This window comes from Argopecten irradians, chromosome 15 (genome assembly GCF_041381155.1).
Source record: "Argopecten irradians isolate NY chromosome 15, Ai_NY, whole genome shotgun sequence".
NCBI classification, from domain to species: domain Eukaryota; kingdom Metazoa; phylum Mollusca; class Bivalvia; order Pectinida; family Pectinidae; genus Argopecten; species Argopecten irradians.
The window spans coordinates 34,732,367-34,745,335 of NC_091148.1; the positions used below are offsets into that span (position 1 = coordinate 34,732,367).

The 12,969-nt window shown below is 37.6% G+C and overlaps 1 protein-coding gene across 2 annotated transcripts; it reads right to left on the minus strand.

The window, feature by feature from the left end:
* Positions 1-596: 596 nt before the first annotated feature.
* LOC138309711 (protocadherin beta-6-like) lies at positions 597-9,585 on the minus strand. 2 transcript variants are annotated; one of them, XM_069250927.1, is made up of 7 exons: positions 9,271-9,585; positions 8,527-8,734; positions 4,713-4,959; positions 3,740-4,111; positions 2,919-3,040; positions 2,014-2,086; positions 597-907 (listed from the first exon to the last, which is right to left on the minus strand). In XM_069250927.1, the coding sequence occupies exons 2-7, from the start codon at positions 8,645-8,647 to the stop codon at positions 892-894; spliced, it is 951 nt and encodes a 316-aa protein (XP_069107028.1). In that variant the 5' UTR covers positions 8,648-8,734; positions 9,271-9,585; the 3' UTR covers positions 597-891. The 2 variants fall into 2 exon arrangements, with proteins under 2 accessions (XP_069107028.1, XP_069107030.1); XM_069250929.1 differs by lacking the exon at positions 9,271-9,585 and having other exon boundaries at positions 8,527-8,926.
* Between the last annotated feature and the right edge of the window lie 3,384 nt (positions 9,586-12,969).

Here is a 12,969-nt window from a genome sequence, read left to right on the forward strand (position 1 = left end):
GGATGAAAGCAAAGTTTTGGAACACATTATTCAATCAGTTTTCTGTGTTTGCTGTTTACATAGTTATCTGACCTTGCGGGTAGGTATTGATAGTTACGTGTTACAGATATCCTCCAACCGTGTCTTTGAGAATTAAGTCATATTTTAAGCAAAAACAACAAATTTTATCTACGAACTAATGATATCAGTGGGTACCCAACAGCAAGGGCAGATAACTATGAAATATACAATGATGGAATAAGAGACGTCTTAACATTACAAAACATGGTTGTTTGTTTGTTTGTTTGATCAATTAACGTCCTATTAACAATCAGGATCATGCAAGGACGGCCTCCCGTGTATGCAGTGTATAGCGTGTGTGAAGTGCGAGGCGCGTGTTTCGGAAGACTGCGGTATTTTCGTGTTGTGTTTTTTGTATAGTGGAACTGTTGCCCTTTTTATAGTGCTATATCACTGCAGCATGCCGCCGAAGACACCAAGCAACACACCCCAACCGGGCACATTAAACTGACAGGAAGACACAGAATTGACATAACTAAATCGTGAAGAGATGGAGTAACATCATTTAATGGTACTTATTGTACAAATATTATTAATAGAATTCAATAACACAGGAGTTGTAATTAAACATGACTTTTGTAGTACAATCTTAAATAAAATTCAACCAATGAGAAAATTCAAAACCAAAATAGAACTGTTTCTTATTTGATAATTATCTACAACATCATATTTTACAAAATATACACAATAATCGAGAATAAATTAACACATTATTTACACATCATAGTCATAATCAACATAATAGGTCGAATCTTTGTTAACTTTGTACAAGGACCATGGGCATTTCAATGGAGATCCTGACTGTCTCTTATGTCATCTAATCTCACGTCTCTATCGATGTTCCACGCTGAAAAGAAATGTTTTAAAAGCGTTGATTTAGGGTATTGTCAACATCTGAAGTCGATTATCATTCTTAATTAGACCATTCATTACCTGAGGGTATTGCTAATCTATAAACAAGAGCTGTTTGAGAACAGCAAAGCTCGCCTATTCAGAAGAAGTTGATGTTCAAGTATTTACTATTTAAACATGGAAATATGACAAATTAACAGACTCAAAAACCCCCTAAAGGGTTATATTATCACGTTCAGCATCCATACACATTAGGAAAATAAAATCATAAACATTTATGATGACTTATGCTTAAACAATTGACAAAATAGAAACTTGCTCAAAAACTTTAACATGGAAATATGACAAATTAACACACTCAAAAACCCCCTAAAGGGCCCCAAATTGGTTGTATTATCACGTTCAGCATCCATACACATTAGGAAAATAAAATCATAAACATTTATGATGACTTAAGCTTAAACAATTGACGAAACAGAAACTTGCTCAAAAACTTTAACGTGAAATGGGACGCCAACGCTGACGCCGACGCCGACGCCGACGCCGAGGTGACAACATTAGCTCCCCCTATTCTTCGAATAGGCGAGCTAAAAATTGCTAACGTTATACTTATTTCTATGTAAGTAAAACCTTGGCAAATCTGGAGCTATATTCAAATTTCGCTTAACGCGTTTCTATGTAGTGAGGTAGAACTAGGCTAATTTTCTGGTCTTTGATGTTGATCGAATCAATATTAAGGTCTCTTTATGAGATTGATTCTAAATGTATCAACAATATTCTGTGTTTGCATTATACATAGTTATATCTGCATTTTAAGTATTGATTGTGACGTCATGTGTTTGCGAGCGTAACGTCATAATTTTCGGAGAAAAAGACGTAAATTGAGCCCACACAATTATCAAGTCAGAATGGAAACCTATCCGGAAGGGAGCAAACTCTGTAATATCCAAGGACGGAATATCTCGTCTATGATTCTATGACATCACCATTTATATTCTACTGGTACTACATTTGCACTGAGAATGGCGTGATTTTATGGTCGAATTGTATTTAAGTAAGACTGCTAATTAAACAGTAATAATACAGTGGGATCGTACTTACTTTGCGTTTCCGAAGTCGCTGTGAGACCAAATGTTCCATTCATTCTTGCAATCATTGCTTTCCAGCTGTCGAACTGTATTAAAACATAGATTTAACAGCTTTAAAACATAGTAACATTATCAAGTGATTTTGATATTATCTCAGGTTATTTCTCTATCCATCCATCCATCAAGTAATCCAAACATTATAAACAATGTATCCGTTCATTCATTTATTCATTCAATATTTACGTCAACATTCCATTGGTTTTCAATTCATTGATGAGTTTCTGAACCATACATAATTTCTCATCATTGCAATATTGATAACTTATTCACGATAAAAAAATAAGCGTTCTTCTTTTTAAACAATTTGAAAATAAAACGCCTAAAAGCGTTGTAAAGAAAATTACAAATAGCGTGTTTCAGGGTTTCTTCCTTATTGTACATTACAACGTAATTTCATAGACAAAAATAATATTCTTATGCTCCTTTAATATACTGTAAACCAATTTTTATTCACGTGCAATTAACTATTAATTTAAGATTAATATTCGCGGATTTAACAATTGTATAATACTTTCTATCAATATACATGATGTAGATATTAATTTGCGGAGATAAACTTTCGCAATTTTACCTTAGATCGCGATTTTGATTGTATATCTGTAGAGACACTAATACATCCAACTGCCTTTATGTGGATTGTTTGTTCGTTTAGTTTATACCTACTACTATCGTATTCAAATTCAGAAAGTAGCAATCAAATATTACGAGAAGACCAACCTTCGCTAACCTTACAGTTGTTGGGGTTTTCATTAGGGATATACGTATTACAATTGTATATATATATAATATTGCTATGAATTCTTAGTAATATTTCAGAAATATTACAGATGACATTATAAATATTACGAAAAGACCAACCTTTGTTGCCCTTGTTGTTTTTGACTTTTTCCTTCTTTGCTTTCTTTGGAGACTTTGGAGACTTGGCCTTTGTGATCCTCTTACTTCGACTTCGCCATCTACACCTTAGTGACCTTCCTTTGCTATCAAACAGAAACAAGAAATAAACAAATTCATAGTAAAATAAACATACAACGAAATTACCCTTTGTTACCCGACATACCAATCTAGGTTACAGAGACATCAGTTTTACCAATCTAGGTCACAGAGACATCGGTTTTTACCAATCTAGGTCTCAGCGACATCAGCTTTACTAACCTAGGTCACAACGACATCAGCTTTACCAATGTAGGTCACAGAGACACCAGCTATACAAATATGAAATATAAATTTTATTTATTTTACATCGATTGAGAAACAAGTTATACCTATGTAAATCACTCTCGATGGCATGTATGTAAGCACGTGAGGGGTTTAGTTTGGGAGGAAAACGGAGTGCCCGGAGAAAACCCACGTGATCGGGCAGGTGACCCATGACCTTTTTCACGTTCGTGCCGGTGATCGAACCCCGGTGAGCTATGAGAAAGACGAGCGGCTAAACCACTACACCACCCGATCACCCAAAAGCTATACAAATCTAGGTTACAACATCAATTGTCTAACGTTTTAATTAATTTTGAGCTCGTTTAACAATGTCTGAAATTAAAGACCGTTAAGAACAATGTCTTTTTCTAGATCTCTTATGATGTCCTGTAGAGCATTACGCCGATCGGGTAAGATTCTGTAATACTAGATATTTGCTGGACAGCATATTTTTTCTTTCATAAAAGTAATCAACGAACCATAAATTTCCCAGTCTAGAACAGTAACCAGGTGTGCGTAGACATCTGTATAGCATGTATGCTAGCAACGCCAACATGACAGCCAGAAGGAGCATCGCGGGTATGAACCAGGCGAGATTCTCAGGGTCGTCAAGGAAGAACGAGACACTCCCACCGATGCCACCAAAGGCGGGGAACGCTAACGACGAGTCGGGGGCCGCTGTGGTAGTGGTGGTGGCGGCAGCAGGAGCGGCGGTGGTGACGGGATCAATCAGGATGACGTTTACTGTAGCTGTGTCCTTCAAACCATTGTTGTTCGTGGCGGTCAAGGTCATTGGAAAAGAATCACCAACCTGATATGTCGTCGTGCTAAAGTTAACATTGTTGTAGATTCTACAAAGGACAAAGAATAATACTTAGTTAACAATAGGTTCATATTATTATGACTGAATGTCAAATTGGCAAGTATATAAAATTGGAAAACTTTGAAATATAGAAGAAGATTTGCATGCATCGACAGTCAATCAATCATAATCATGACAGACTGAAGAATTGACTTACAACATGTACATAGAAATGTGCTACGTTTTAACATATTGTTTGTAAATAGAATATAGAAACAAGTTTTCGTAATACAATATGGAAACAAAGTTGGATCACAAATATAACTGCTCAAGATAAAATTCTAAGCTGCAACTTAAATTATTCACGAATATACTATGTTTTATGATATACGAGGGGAACTGATAAACGGCAATGTTTATATTGAAATATAGACGCAGATGTAACGTTAATTCTGTTCCGACTACATCTTATTGTCTTATTATTCGTTCAACAACAAATGTTCTTGTCTTCGGTAATCGTCGGAAATAAGCTACTAACTATGACCATTACAGTCAAACATGTAAAAAAAACCTATCCAATTAGCAAAAGTCTTAACATAGGCAATGTGAGACCTAGAGAAAGTATTATCTTTAAACGGGCAATTAATTACCTGCATGCATCCGTTAGACCAAACAGTCCCGATCCTCCGGTCAGTTTATAAGTGGTCTCGGTATGGTCATCTAACACGTCCTCATCGGTACTGGTACACTGGCCGAACTGGGAGCCTGCTGCCCTGTTGATTGGCAGGAAGTGTGTGTAGATGTCTTTGTTGAGTACGGGAGCGTTGTCATTCTCCTCGTTAATAACGATATTCAGGTTTGTGGTGACGGTGTGTCCGGCATTATCAGTTGCTGTCACTATAGAGAGTAGTCAAAGTAGACTGTAGTTATACACCGATAACATACCATACACTATAAATTTGGTACCACTTTACTGATTTATATATCAGTCATTGCATCCATTACCTCTGTAACGAAGTTACGCTTTTTTGGAAGGTGTTATTTGTACATATACCTAAAATCTCTTGTATACGATATATACATTACACTTCAGATCTTCACAGAGCAATGCTAATTTGAGAAAGAAAACACATTAGAGTACTTACAAAAGTGTCAACCTTAACAACAGCCAAAAGAACAAACGAAATAATAGCGGTAGAACAAAATTCAGACTCAGAAAACCGAGAAAAAGAAGAAAAACAGCAAACAATGAGTAGAGCAAGAAGACAGAGCACGAGGAGGAAAAGGGGAAAAAGGCAAAGAACGAACAAGAGGAGTGAAAGAAAGACGAAGAAAGAGGAGAAGGCGTGGAAAAAAACAAAAAACGAGAAGGAGGAGCGGAAAAAGATGAAGAAAGATGAGGGGAAGTGGAAGAAGACGAAGAAAGAGGAAAAGAAGTGGAAGAAGACAAAGAAAGAGGGGGAGAAGTGGAAGAAGACGTAGAAAGAGGAGGAGGAATGAAATAAGACGAAGAAAAAAGATGAGAAATGAAATAAGTATAAGAAAGAGGAGGAAAAATAAAGAAAGACGAAGAAAGAGAAGGAGGCAAGGAAGAAGACAAGGAACGAGGAGGAGGAGCGGAAAAAGATGAAGAAAGAGGAGGGGAAGTGGAAGAAGACGAAGATAGAAGAGGAGGAATGAAATAAGACGAAGAAAAAAGATGAGAAATGAAATAAGTATAAGAAAGAGGAGGAAAAATAAAGAAAGACGAAGAAAGAGAAGGAGGCGAGGAAGAAGACAAGGAACGAGGAGGAGGAGCGGAAAAAGATGAAGAAAGAGGAGGGGAAGTGGAAGAAGACGAAGAAAGAGGAGAAGAAGTGTTAGAAGACAAAGAAAGAGGAGGAGAAGAGAAATAAGACGAAGAAAGAGGAGGAGAAATGACATAAGACAAAGAAAGAGGAGGAGAAATGACATAAGACGAAAAAAGAGGAGAAGAAGTGGAAGAAGAAAAAGAAAGGGGAGGAGAAATGACGTAAGACAAAGAAGGAGGAGGAGAAGTGGAAGAAGACGAAGAAAGAGGAGGATAAATGACTTAAAACGAAGAAAGAGGAGGAGAAATGAAATAAGTCTAAGAAAGAGAAGGAGAAGTGGAAGAAGACAAAGAAAGAGGAGGAAAAATGAAAAAAGAATAAGAAAGAGAAGGAGAAGTGGAAGAAGACGTAGAAAGAAGAGGAGGAATGAAATAAGACGAAGAAAAAAGATGAGAAATGAAATAAGTCTAAGAAAGAGAAGGAAAAATAAAGAAAGACGAAGAAAGAGGAGGAGGCGAGGAAGAAGACAAGGAACGAGGAGGAGGAGCGGAAAAAGATGAAGAAAGAGGAGGGGAAGTGAAAGAAGACGAAGAAAGAGGAGAAGAAGTGTTAGAAGACAAAGAAAGAGGAGGAGAAATGACATCAGACGAAGAAAGAGGAGGAGAAATGACATAAGACAAAAAAAGAGGAGAAGAAGTGGAAGAAGACGAAGAAAGAGGAAAAGAAGTGGAAGAAGCCAAAGAAAGAGGAGGAGAAGAGAAATAAGACAAAGAAAGAGGAGGAGAAGTGGAAGAAGACGTAGAAAAAAGATGAGAAATGAAACAAGTATAAGAAAGAGGAGGAAAAATAAAGAAAGACGAAGAAAGAGAAGGAGGCGAGGAAGAAGACAAGGAACGAGGAGGAGGAGCGGAAAAAGATGAAGACAGAGGAGGGGAAGTGGAAGAAGACGAAGAAAGAGGAGAATAAGTGGAAGAAGACAAAGAAAGAGAAGGAGAAGAGAAATAAGGCGAAAAAAGAGGAGAAGAAGTGGAAGAAGAAAATGAAAGGGGAGGAGAAATGACATAAGACAAAGAAAGAGGAGGAGAAGTGGAAGAAGACGAAGGGAGAGGAGGACAAGTGGAAGAAGACGAAGAAAGAGGAGGATAAATGACATAAAACGAAGAAAGAGGAGGAGAAATGAAATAAGTCTAAGAAAGAGAAGGAGAAATGGAAGAAGACGAAGAAAGAGGAGGAGAAATGACATAAGACGAAGAAAAAGGTGGAGAAATGAAATAAGTCTAAGAGAGAGGAGGAGAAATAAAGAAAGACGAAGAAATAGGAGGAGGCGAGGAAGAAGACAAGGAACGAGGAGGAGGAGCGGAAAAAGATGAAGAAAGAGGAGGGGAAGTGGAAGAAGACGAAGAAAGAGGAGGAGAAATGACATAAGACAAAGAAAGAGGAGGAGAAATGACATAAGACGAAAAAAGAGGAGGAGAAATGACATAAGACGAAAAAAGAGGATGAGAAATGCAATAAGTCTAAGAAAGAGGAGAAGAAGTTGAAGAAAACGAAGAAAGAGGAGGAGAAATGAAATAAGTCAAAGAAAGAGGAGAGTGTAAGAAGACGAAGAAAGAGGGGAGAAGTGGAAGAAGACGAAGAAAGAGGAGGAGAAATGACATAAGACGAAGAAAGAGGAGGAGAAATGACAAAGACGAAGAAAGAGGAGGAGAAAAGAAATAAGTCTACGAAAGTGGAGGAGAAATGACAGAAGACAAAGAAAGAGGAGGAGAAATGACATAAGACGAAGAAAGAGGAGGAGAAATGACATAAGACAAAGAAAGAGGAGGAGAAATGACATAAGACAAAGAAAGAGGAGGAGAAATGACACAAGACAAAGAAAGAGGAGGACAAATGAAATAAGACGAAGAAAGAGGAGGACAAATGAAATAAGTCTACGAAAAGGAGGAGAAGTAGAAGAAGACGAAGAAAGAGAAGGAGAAGTGGAAGAAGACAAAGAAAGAGACGGTAAATGAAATAAGACGAAGAAAGAGGAGGAGAAATGACATAAGAGGAAGAAAGAGGAGGAGAAGTGGAAGAAGACGAAGAAAGAGGAAGAGAAGTGGAAGAAGACAAAGAAAGAGGAGGAGAAATAAAATAAGACGAAGAAAGAGGATGAGAAGTGGAAAAAGACGAAGACGAAGAAAGAGGAGGAGAAGTGGGAGAAGATGAAGAAAGAGGATGGGAAATGACATAAGACAAAGAAAAAGGAGAAGAAGTGGAAAAGGACGAAGAAAGAGGAGGAGAAGTGGAAGAAGACGAAGAAAGAGGAGGAGAAGTGGAAAAGGACGAAGAAAGAGAAGGAGAAGTGGAAGAAGACGAAGAAAGAGGAGGAGAAGTGGAAAAGGACGAAGAAAGAGGAGGAGAAGTGGAAAAGGACGAAGAAAGGGGATAAGCAGAAGGAGTGGAAGAAGAAAGAGGAGGAAGAATGGAAGAAGACAAAGAACGAGGATTAGGGGAAGAAGAAGACGAAGAGCGAGGAGGTGTGAAAGAATGAGAAGGAAGAGAGGAAGAAGGCGTATAACGAAAAGGAAGAGAAGGAGAAGAAGAAAAGGAAGGACGAGGAAAAGCATAGAACAAGAAAGAGGAAGCTAAGAAGAAGACAAAAGAAGAGCATACCTTTTACGATAAGACTTACCGACACATGCGATTGTTTGTGTGGTTAATTGGTCGACATCCAGGTCGTACTCGGCTGCCTTGGTAACTCGACCTGTGCTTGGGTCCATGGAGAATTGCCCCGTGTTGGCCCCACAGTCCATGGTCAGTGTCTGTGTATCACGTGTGTCGTCAGGGTCAATCACAGATGCGGCCAGAGTAGGACTGGGGTCTTCAAATACTGTAGTAGTCTACAAATTAGCATATACAATCCCATGAGATCTAGTGTGGGTCTGTTTTGTTTGAAATATTTTAATCACTAATACTATTTATAGGACTATGTCTTGTGTCCACTGGTAAAGTGGCCATATTCTTCCTTTAACTATACATGTCTCACGTGCGAGCGCGAAACCTACATATGAAACCGGTAGATAATTTGATTCTCAAACGTACCTCGTCTTAACTTTTTTAGGTTTTTTATTTTTATTTTATTATTTATTTTATTATTATTTTAAATTTGTAGGTTTTTAATAGCACGAGGAAACTCTTTAAAATGAGGTTGCACAATACATGTCACTGAATATGGTGTGTCTCGGCCAAGGGACAGAAGCGAAACCTTCCTATAGAAGATAATAATGCTAAACTTGTATGACGTCGCGGCAACAGTATTGTGACGTCGTGTACAGGTCAACCAAATCTGATATCAGCCAGTCCAAATCTGATATCCGTGTTGAGTTATCCCTGACCGTTTGACAGCCCCATGATCAGGTAAAAATAAACGGCATACCTCTACGCCAGTTATCTGGTATGTGGTCTGAGAAAATCCTGTCTGTGGCTCATTCACATCTGTCACCTCTATGGTGAAGGTCTTTGGATCCGATTGTTCTCGAGTATCGTCTGCTGTCAGAGTCACAGAGAAGGATGTGTAACCTTTGTCTAGTAACTCCTCATAGTCGATGTTTACCTTAGGGGTAACGATTCCAACTGTGAAGAAATTATATATTTACTCTTAAATAGGTATCCTTAGAATGCTGTGTTAAGAACAACACCTACCTGGGAGTTTCAAGAATTCCCATTTTGCAACTTTGCTAATTTAAACTGTAAAAAACAACAGTAAATCACATATAGACCATGGATTAGACGGCTGGTTAATTGGGGATTAGAACGATGTATTTTAGAATAGTCTACATTAGCTTTAGGGTTAGTCATAATTTTAGATAAGAACACGGGGGAAAAGTGGCACCATATGATACACCAGGATCACTCAATTATGACCTCGCATCTCGATATTCCTTCCGATACTGCATAGCTGTTTAAATTGGCGGGGTAAACAATTTATGATTTCCTGTTACGTACTTGCATATTGCATAGTTATCTGCCCTTGCGGGTAGGTATTGAATTTGACAATCAAGTGTTTCCAAGGGTAACTTTCAGAGAAAACGACGTCACAATGAATACCTACCACAAGGGAGGTAAGTCCGTTATATTTTAAGAAGGAACAAGTAATGATTGTAATGGAGGACCATTACTGATGTCCTCCAAACGAACTGTGCAGTAGGAAATGGTCACAAAGATCAGGTTGTGTGATATATAAACAAATAAGATTTCAAGGCATCAAATGACAAGCAGCAACCTTGCAATCATCACACCTCATAACCATTGTGTTCAGCTTAATCTAACAAAATCTAAATTTCAACCAATCAGATGCCTCCATTAGGTAACCATGACAACACAGCTTTTCAAACCTGTTGCCATGTCGATAAGCATACCTCACAATTCCCGTGTACAAATTTTAAGCTGATTCTGACAATATCTAAATTTTTGACCAATCAGAGGCTTTTATTTCGATATCATGACAACTGAGCTTGTTGAAAATGCTGCCATGTTATCCGGTGTCCCAAATAACCACTATATACTAATTATCATCGAAATCCAACTCCAAAATCTCAAAACCGGAAATGGGCTCTGGCGGCCATCTTGGACTTCCGCTTGGGGCGGGGGAACGTTTATGCACAATCCCACACCCTAATGAGTATGTACGTAAAGTTGCGTGATCATAGGCCCAGTAGTTTCTGAGAAAAGCTGCGGAAACCCGCGCGGCAGAAGAAAGTGGAAGAAATAAGAATAAAAAAAATTATAATAAGAAACGGAGCAAAAACAACTTCGTTAGGGAGACATAATAAGGAACATATTGGCTGAGGTTTAATCTCGCCGTTTATGTAATGTGGGTAATTATGAGATATTATATTATTGTTATCGTATACGTAATAGATTTCGAATATTTCACCGGAGGCTGGAATTCGCGGATTTCAGGAATTTCTACAATACACCATAGAGAAGAAAATGAAGCACGCAGTTCAATACACTGTACTTCGTTAATGTTTGTAGCCTGTGACCTTGACTAAAGGTCATTGTCCTCTTCAAACTTAAAATTGGTATCTCGTCATCCCAGCATGGCACAGACCAACTAACAGGTCTCTAAGCCACTTTGTTACAGATAAGAAATAATTTAGATATTTTGGCCTATTTGACCCATGTGACCTTGAATGGAGGTAAAGGTCATTCATTTGAATAAACTTGTTAGTCCTTTAACCCAGCATGCTACAGACCCAATATCAGGTCTTTGAGCCTCTTAGTTTTGCATATGAAGTCGTTTAAAGATTTTAGAATTTATGACCACTGTGGCCATGAATGAAATTCAATGTCATTCATTTTAACAAACTTGGTAGCCCTTTATCCCAGCATGCTACATGCTAGATATCAGTGCCCTGAGACTTTCAGTCATTAAGAAGTCGTTTGAATGAAAAATTTATGCATGGCACACCACGCACGACGGACAACGACGGACGGAGCATGATGTTTATAGGTCATCCTGATCCTTCGGTCTCAGATTTGACCTAATAAAAAAAACCCGGTTATGAATGTCCGATTTTCAAAAAACCAGGTAAAATTAATTATTTTCAGGATTTTAAAAATCATATCTGTTTAAACGTATTAAAAACACAACTCAGCCTAAGAGTACATTGAAACTTGGATTTACTGTGATATTCCAGAAAAGTCCACTGTGCTGATATGTGTGTGAAATGAGTGTGTATTGTTCAAATTTGATTGCTTGCTGTCTACCATTACACATTGTGGTCGGACGTCTTGTATGCTGAACTCTGACAATTGCCAGCGGAGTAAAGCAACTTTTGTGGAGAACTGATCGCTCCTACAGTAGTGTGTTTACCGTATCACCGTATGATCCCGTCTAGAAACGATTTCATCAACTCCTCGGTGGTTATGCATTGAATTAATTTAACAATTACGTGACAGTAGCTTGGATATGGGTACAGCGTACAAATTGTATCTGCTTGATTATATTGCTTTACGATTTGGAATTTCAACGGTATCAACTAAAATACTTCACAAAATCATGATAAAAAATATTTGTTGAATAAAGAACAATACATTTATGTCACATTTTCTTTGTGGTTATATAACAGAATTAGCTTCACTTTATTGTCCTTTTAAAGGAAAACTGGTCGTATCAGACCATGGTAAAATGTTTGTGCAAAAATATCACATTTAAACGAATACATTTAAAAGTAATTAGACAAGGGAAATTCCTATAAATCGGAGTTCCCTCTGCCGTCAGCAAAGACAATAGAATGAGCTTCTACTCTCAATGAATATATGTTTCTTGATATACAATTATATGTATAGCATATATCATAATAAAGATATTGCTTTAATGATATGAAAACAAGATACCTGATACGTTTTCGCAAAAATGTCACTTAGAGTTTTATACAGCTATAAGAATATCTACATAACATTACATACATTGTCCAAAAACCCGGAAGTAGTTTGCGCCATCTGCCGGTGAAAAGACGGCGGTCCACTTATGCGTATTGTGGTTGTTATCTGTGACGGCAGCATCTATTAGGTATTTTGATGTCGCAGAATTTTCTGGACAGGATATAACAAGACCACTCGGGATATTGTTGATCACTGGCTTGTCGTTAATATCTGAAACGAATAAATCATAATTAAATTTGCAACAGCATTCCCATCTCATTTGGCGAAAATTTTAACACAATATTAAGCATTCGTTGCAGCTTATATAAAGTATACGGGAAATAATAGTGTTTTACTATTAAATATGCTCTGATATTCGACTAGTCTTATTGGCTAATATACATGTATTAACGTGGAGGTGTTTTATCATTTTGTGACGACAGTACGGTATGTTATGGTGATACATCCCCCAGTTGTATGTACATAATCGGTTATTACTAGCTGTGTTCGGGTGGTATAACATAATAGTAACCTCGACAAAGGTCCATAATTGATAATTAGTGATAATTAGTTATTAACAAAATATTCAGGACAAGATTGAAAACGTAAAAAAAGACGTTCTATAATGAGAAACTGCATTTGAGGATAATGGTTTATTTCGGTGTGTAACCATGGTAACATACTTTATATGGTACCAAGAAACCAA

Excerpts from the sequence above, each read along its gene's own strand:
- LOC138309711 (XM_069250927.1), bottom strand. The coding sequence starts at position 8,647 with ATGGACTGTGGGGCCAACACGGGGCAATTCTCCATGGACCCAAGCACA. Across the intron at positions 4,112-4,712 it reads GGTCTAACGGATGCATGCAG|AATCTACAACAATGTTAACT; the intron begins GTAATTAATTGC and ends TGTCCTTTGTAG. Across the intron at positions 2,087-2,918 it reads AAACAACAAGGGCAACAAAG|TTCGACAGCTGGAAAGCAAT; the intron begins GTTGGTCTTTTC and ends GTTTTAATACAG.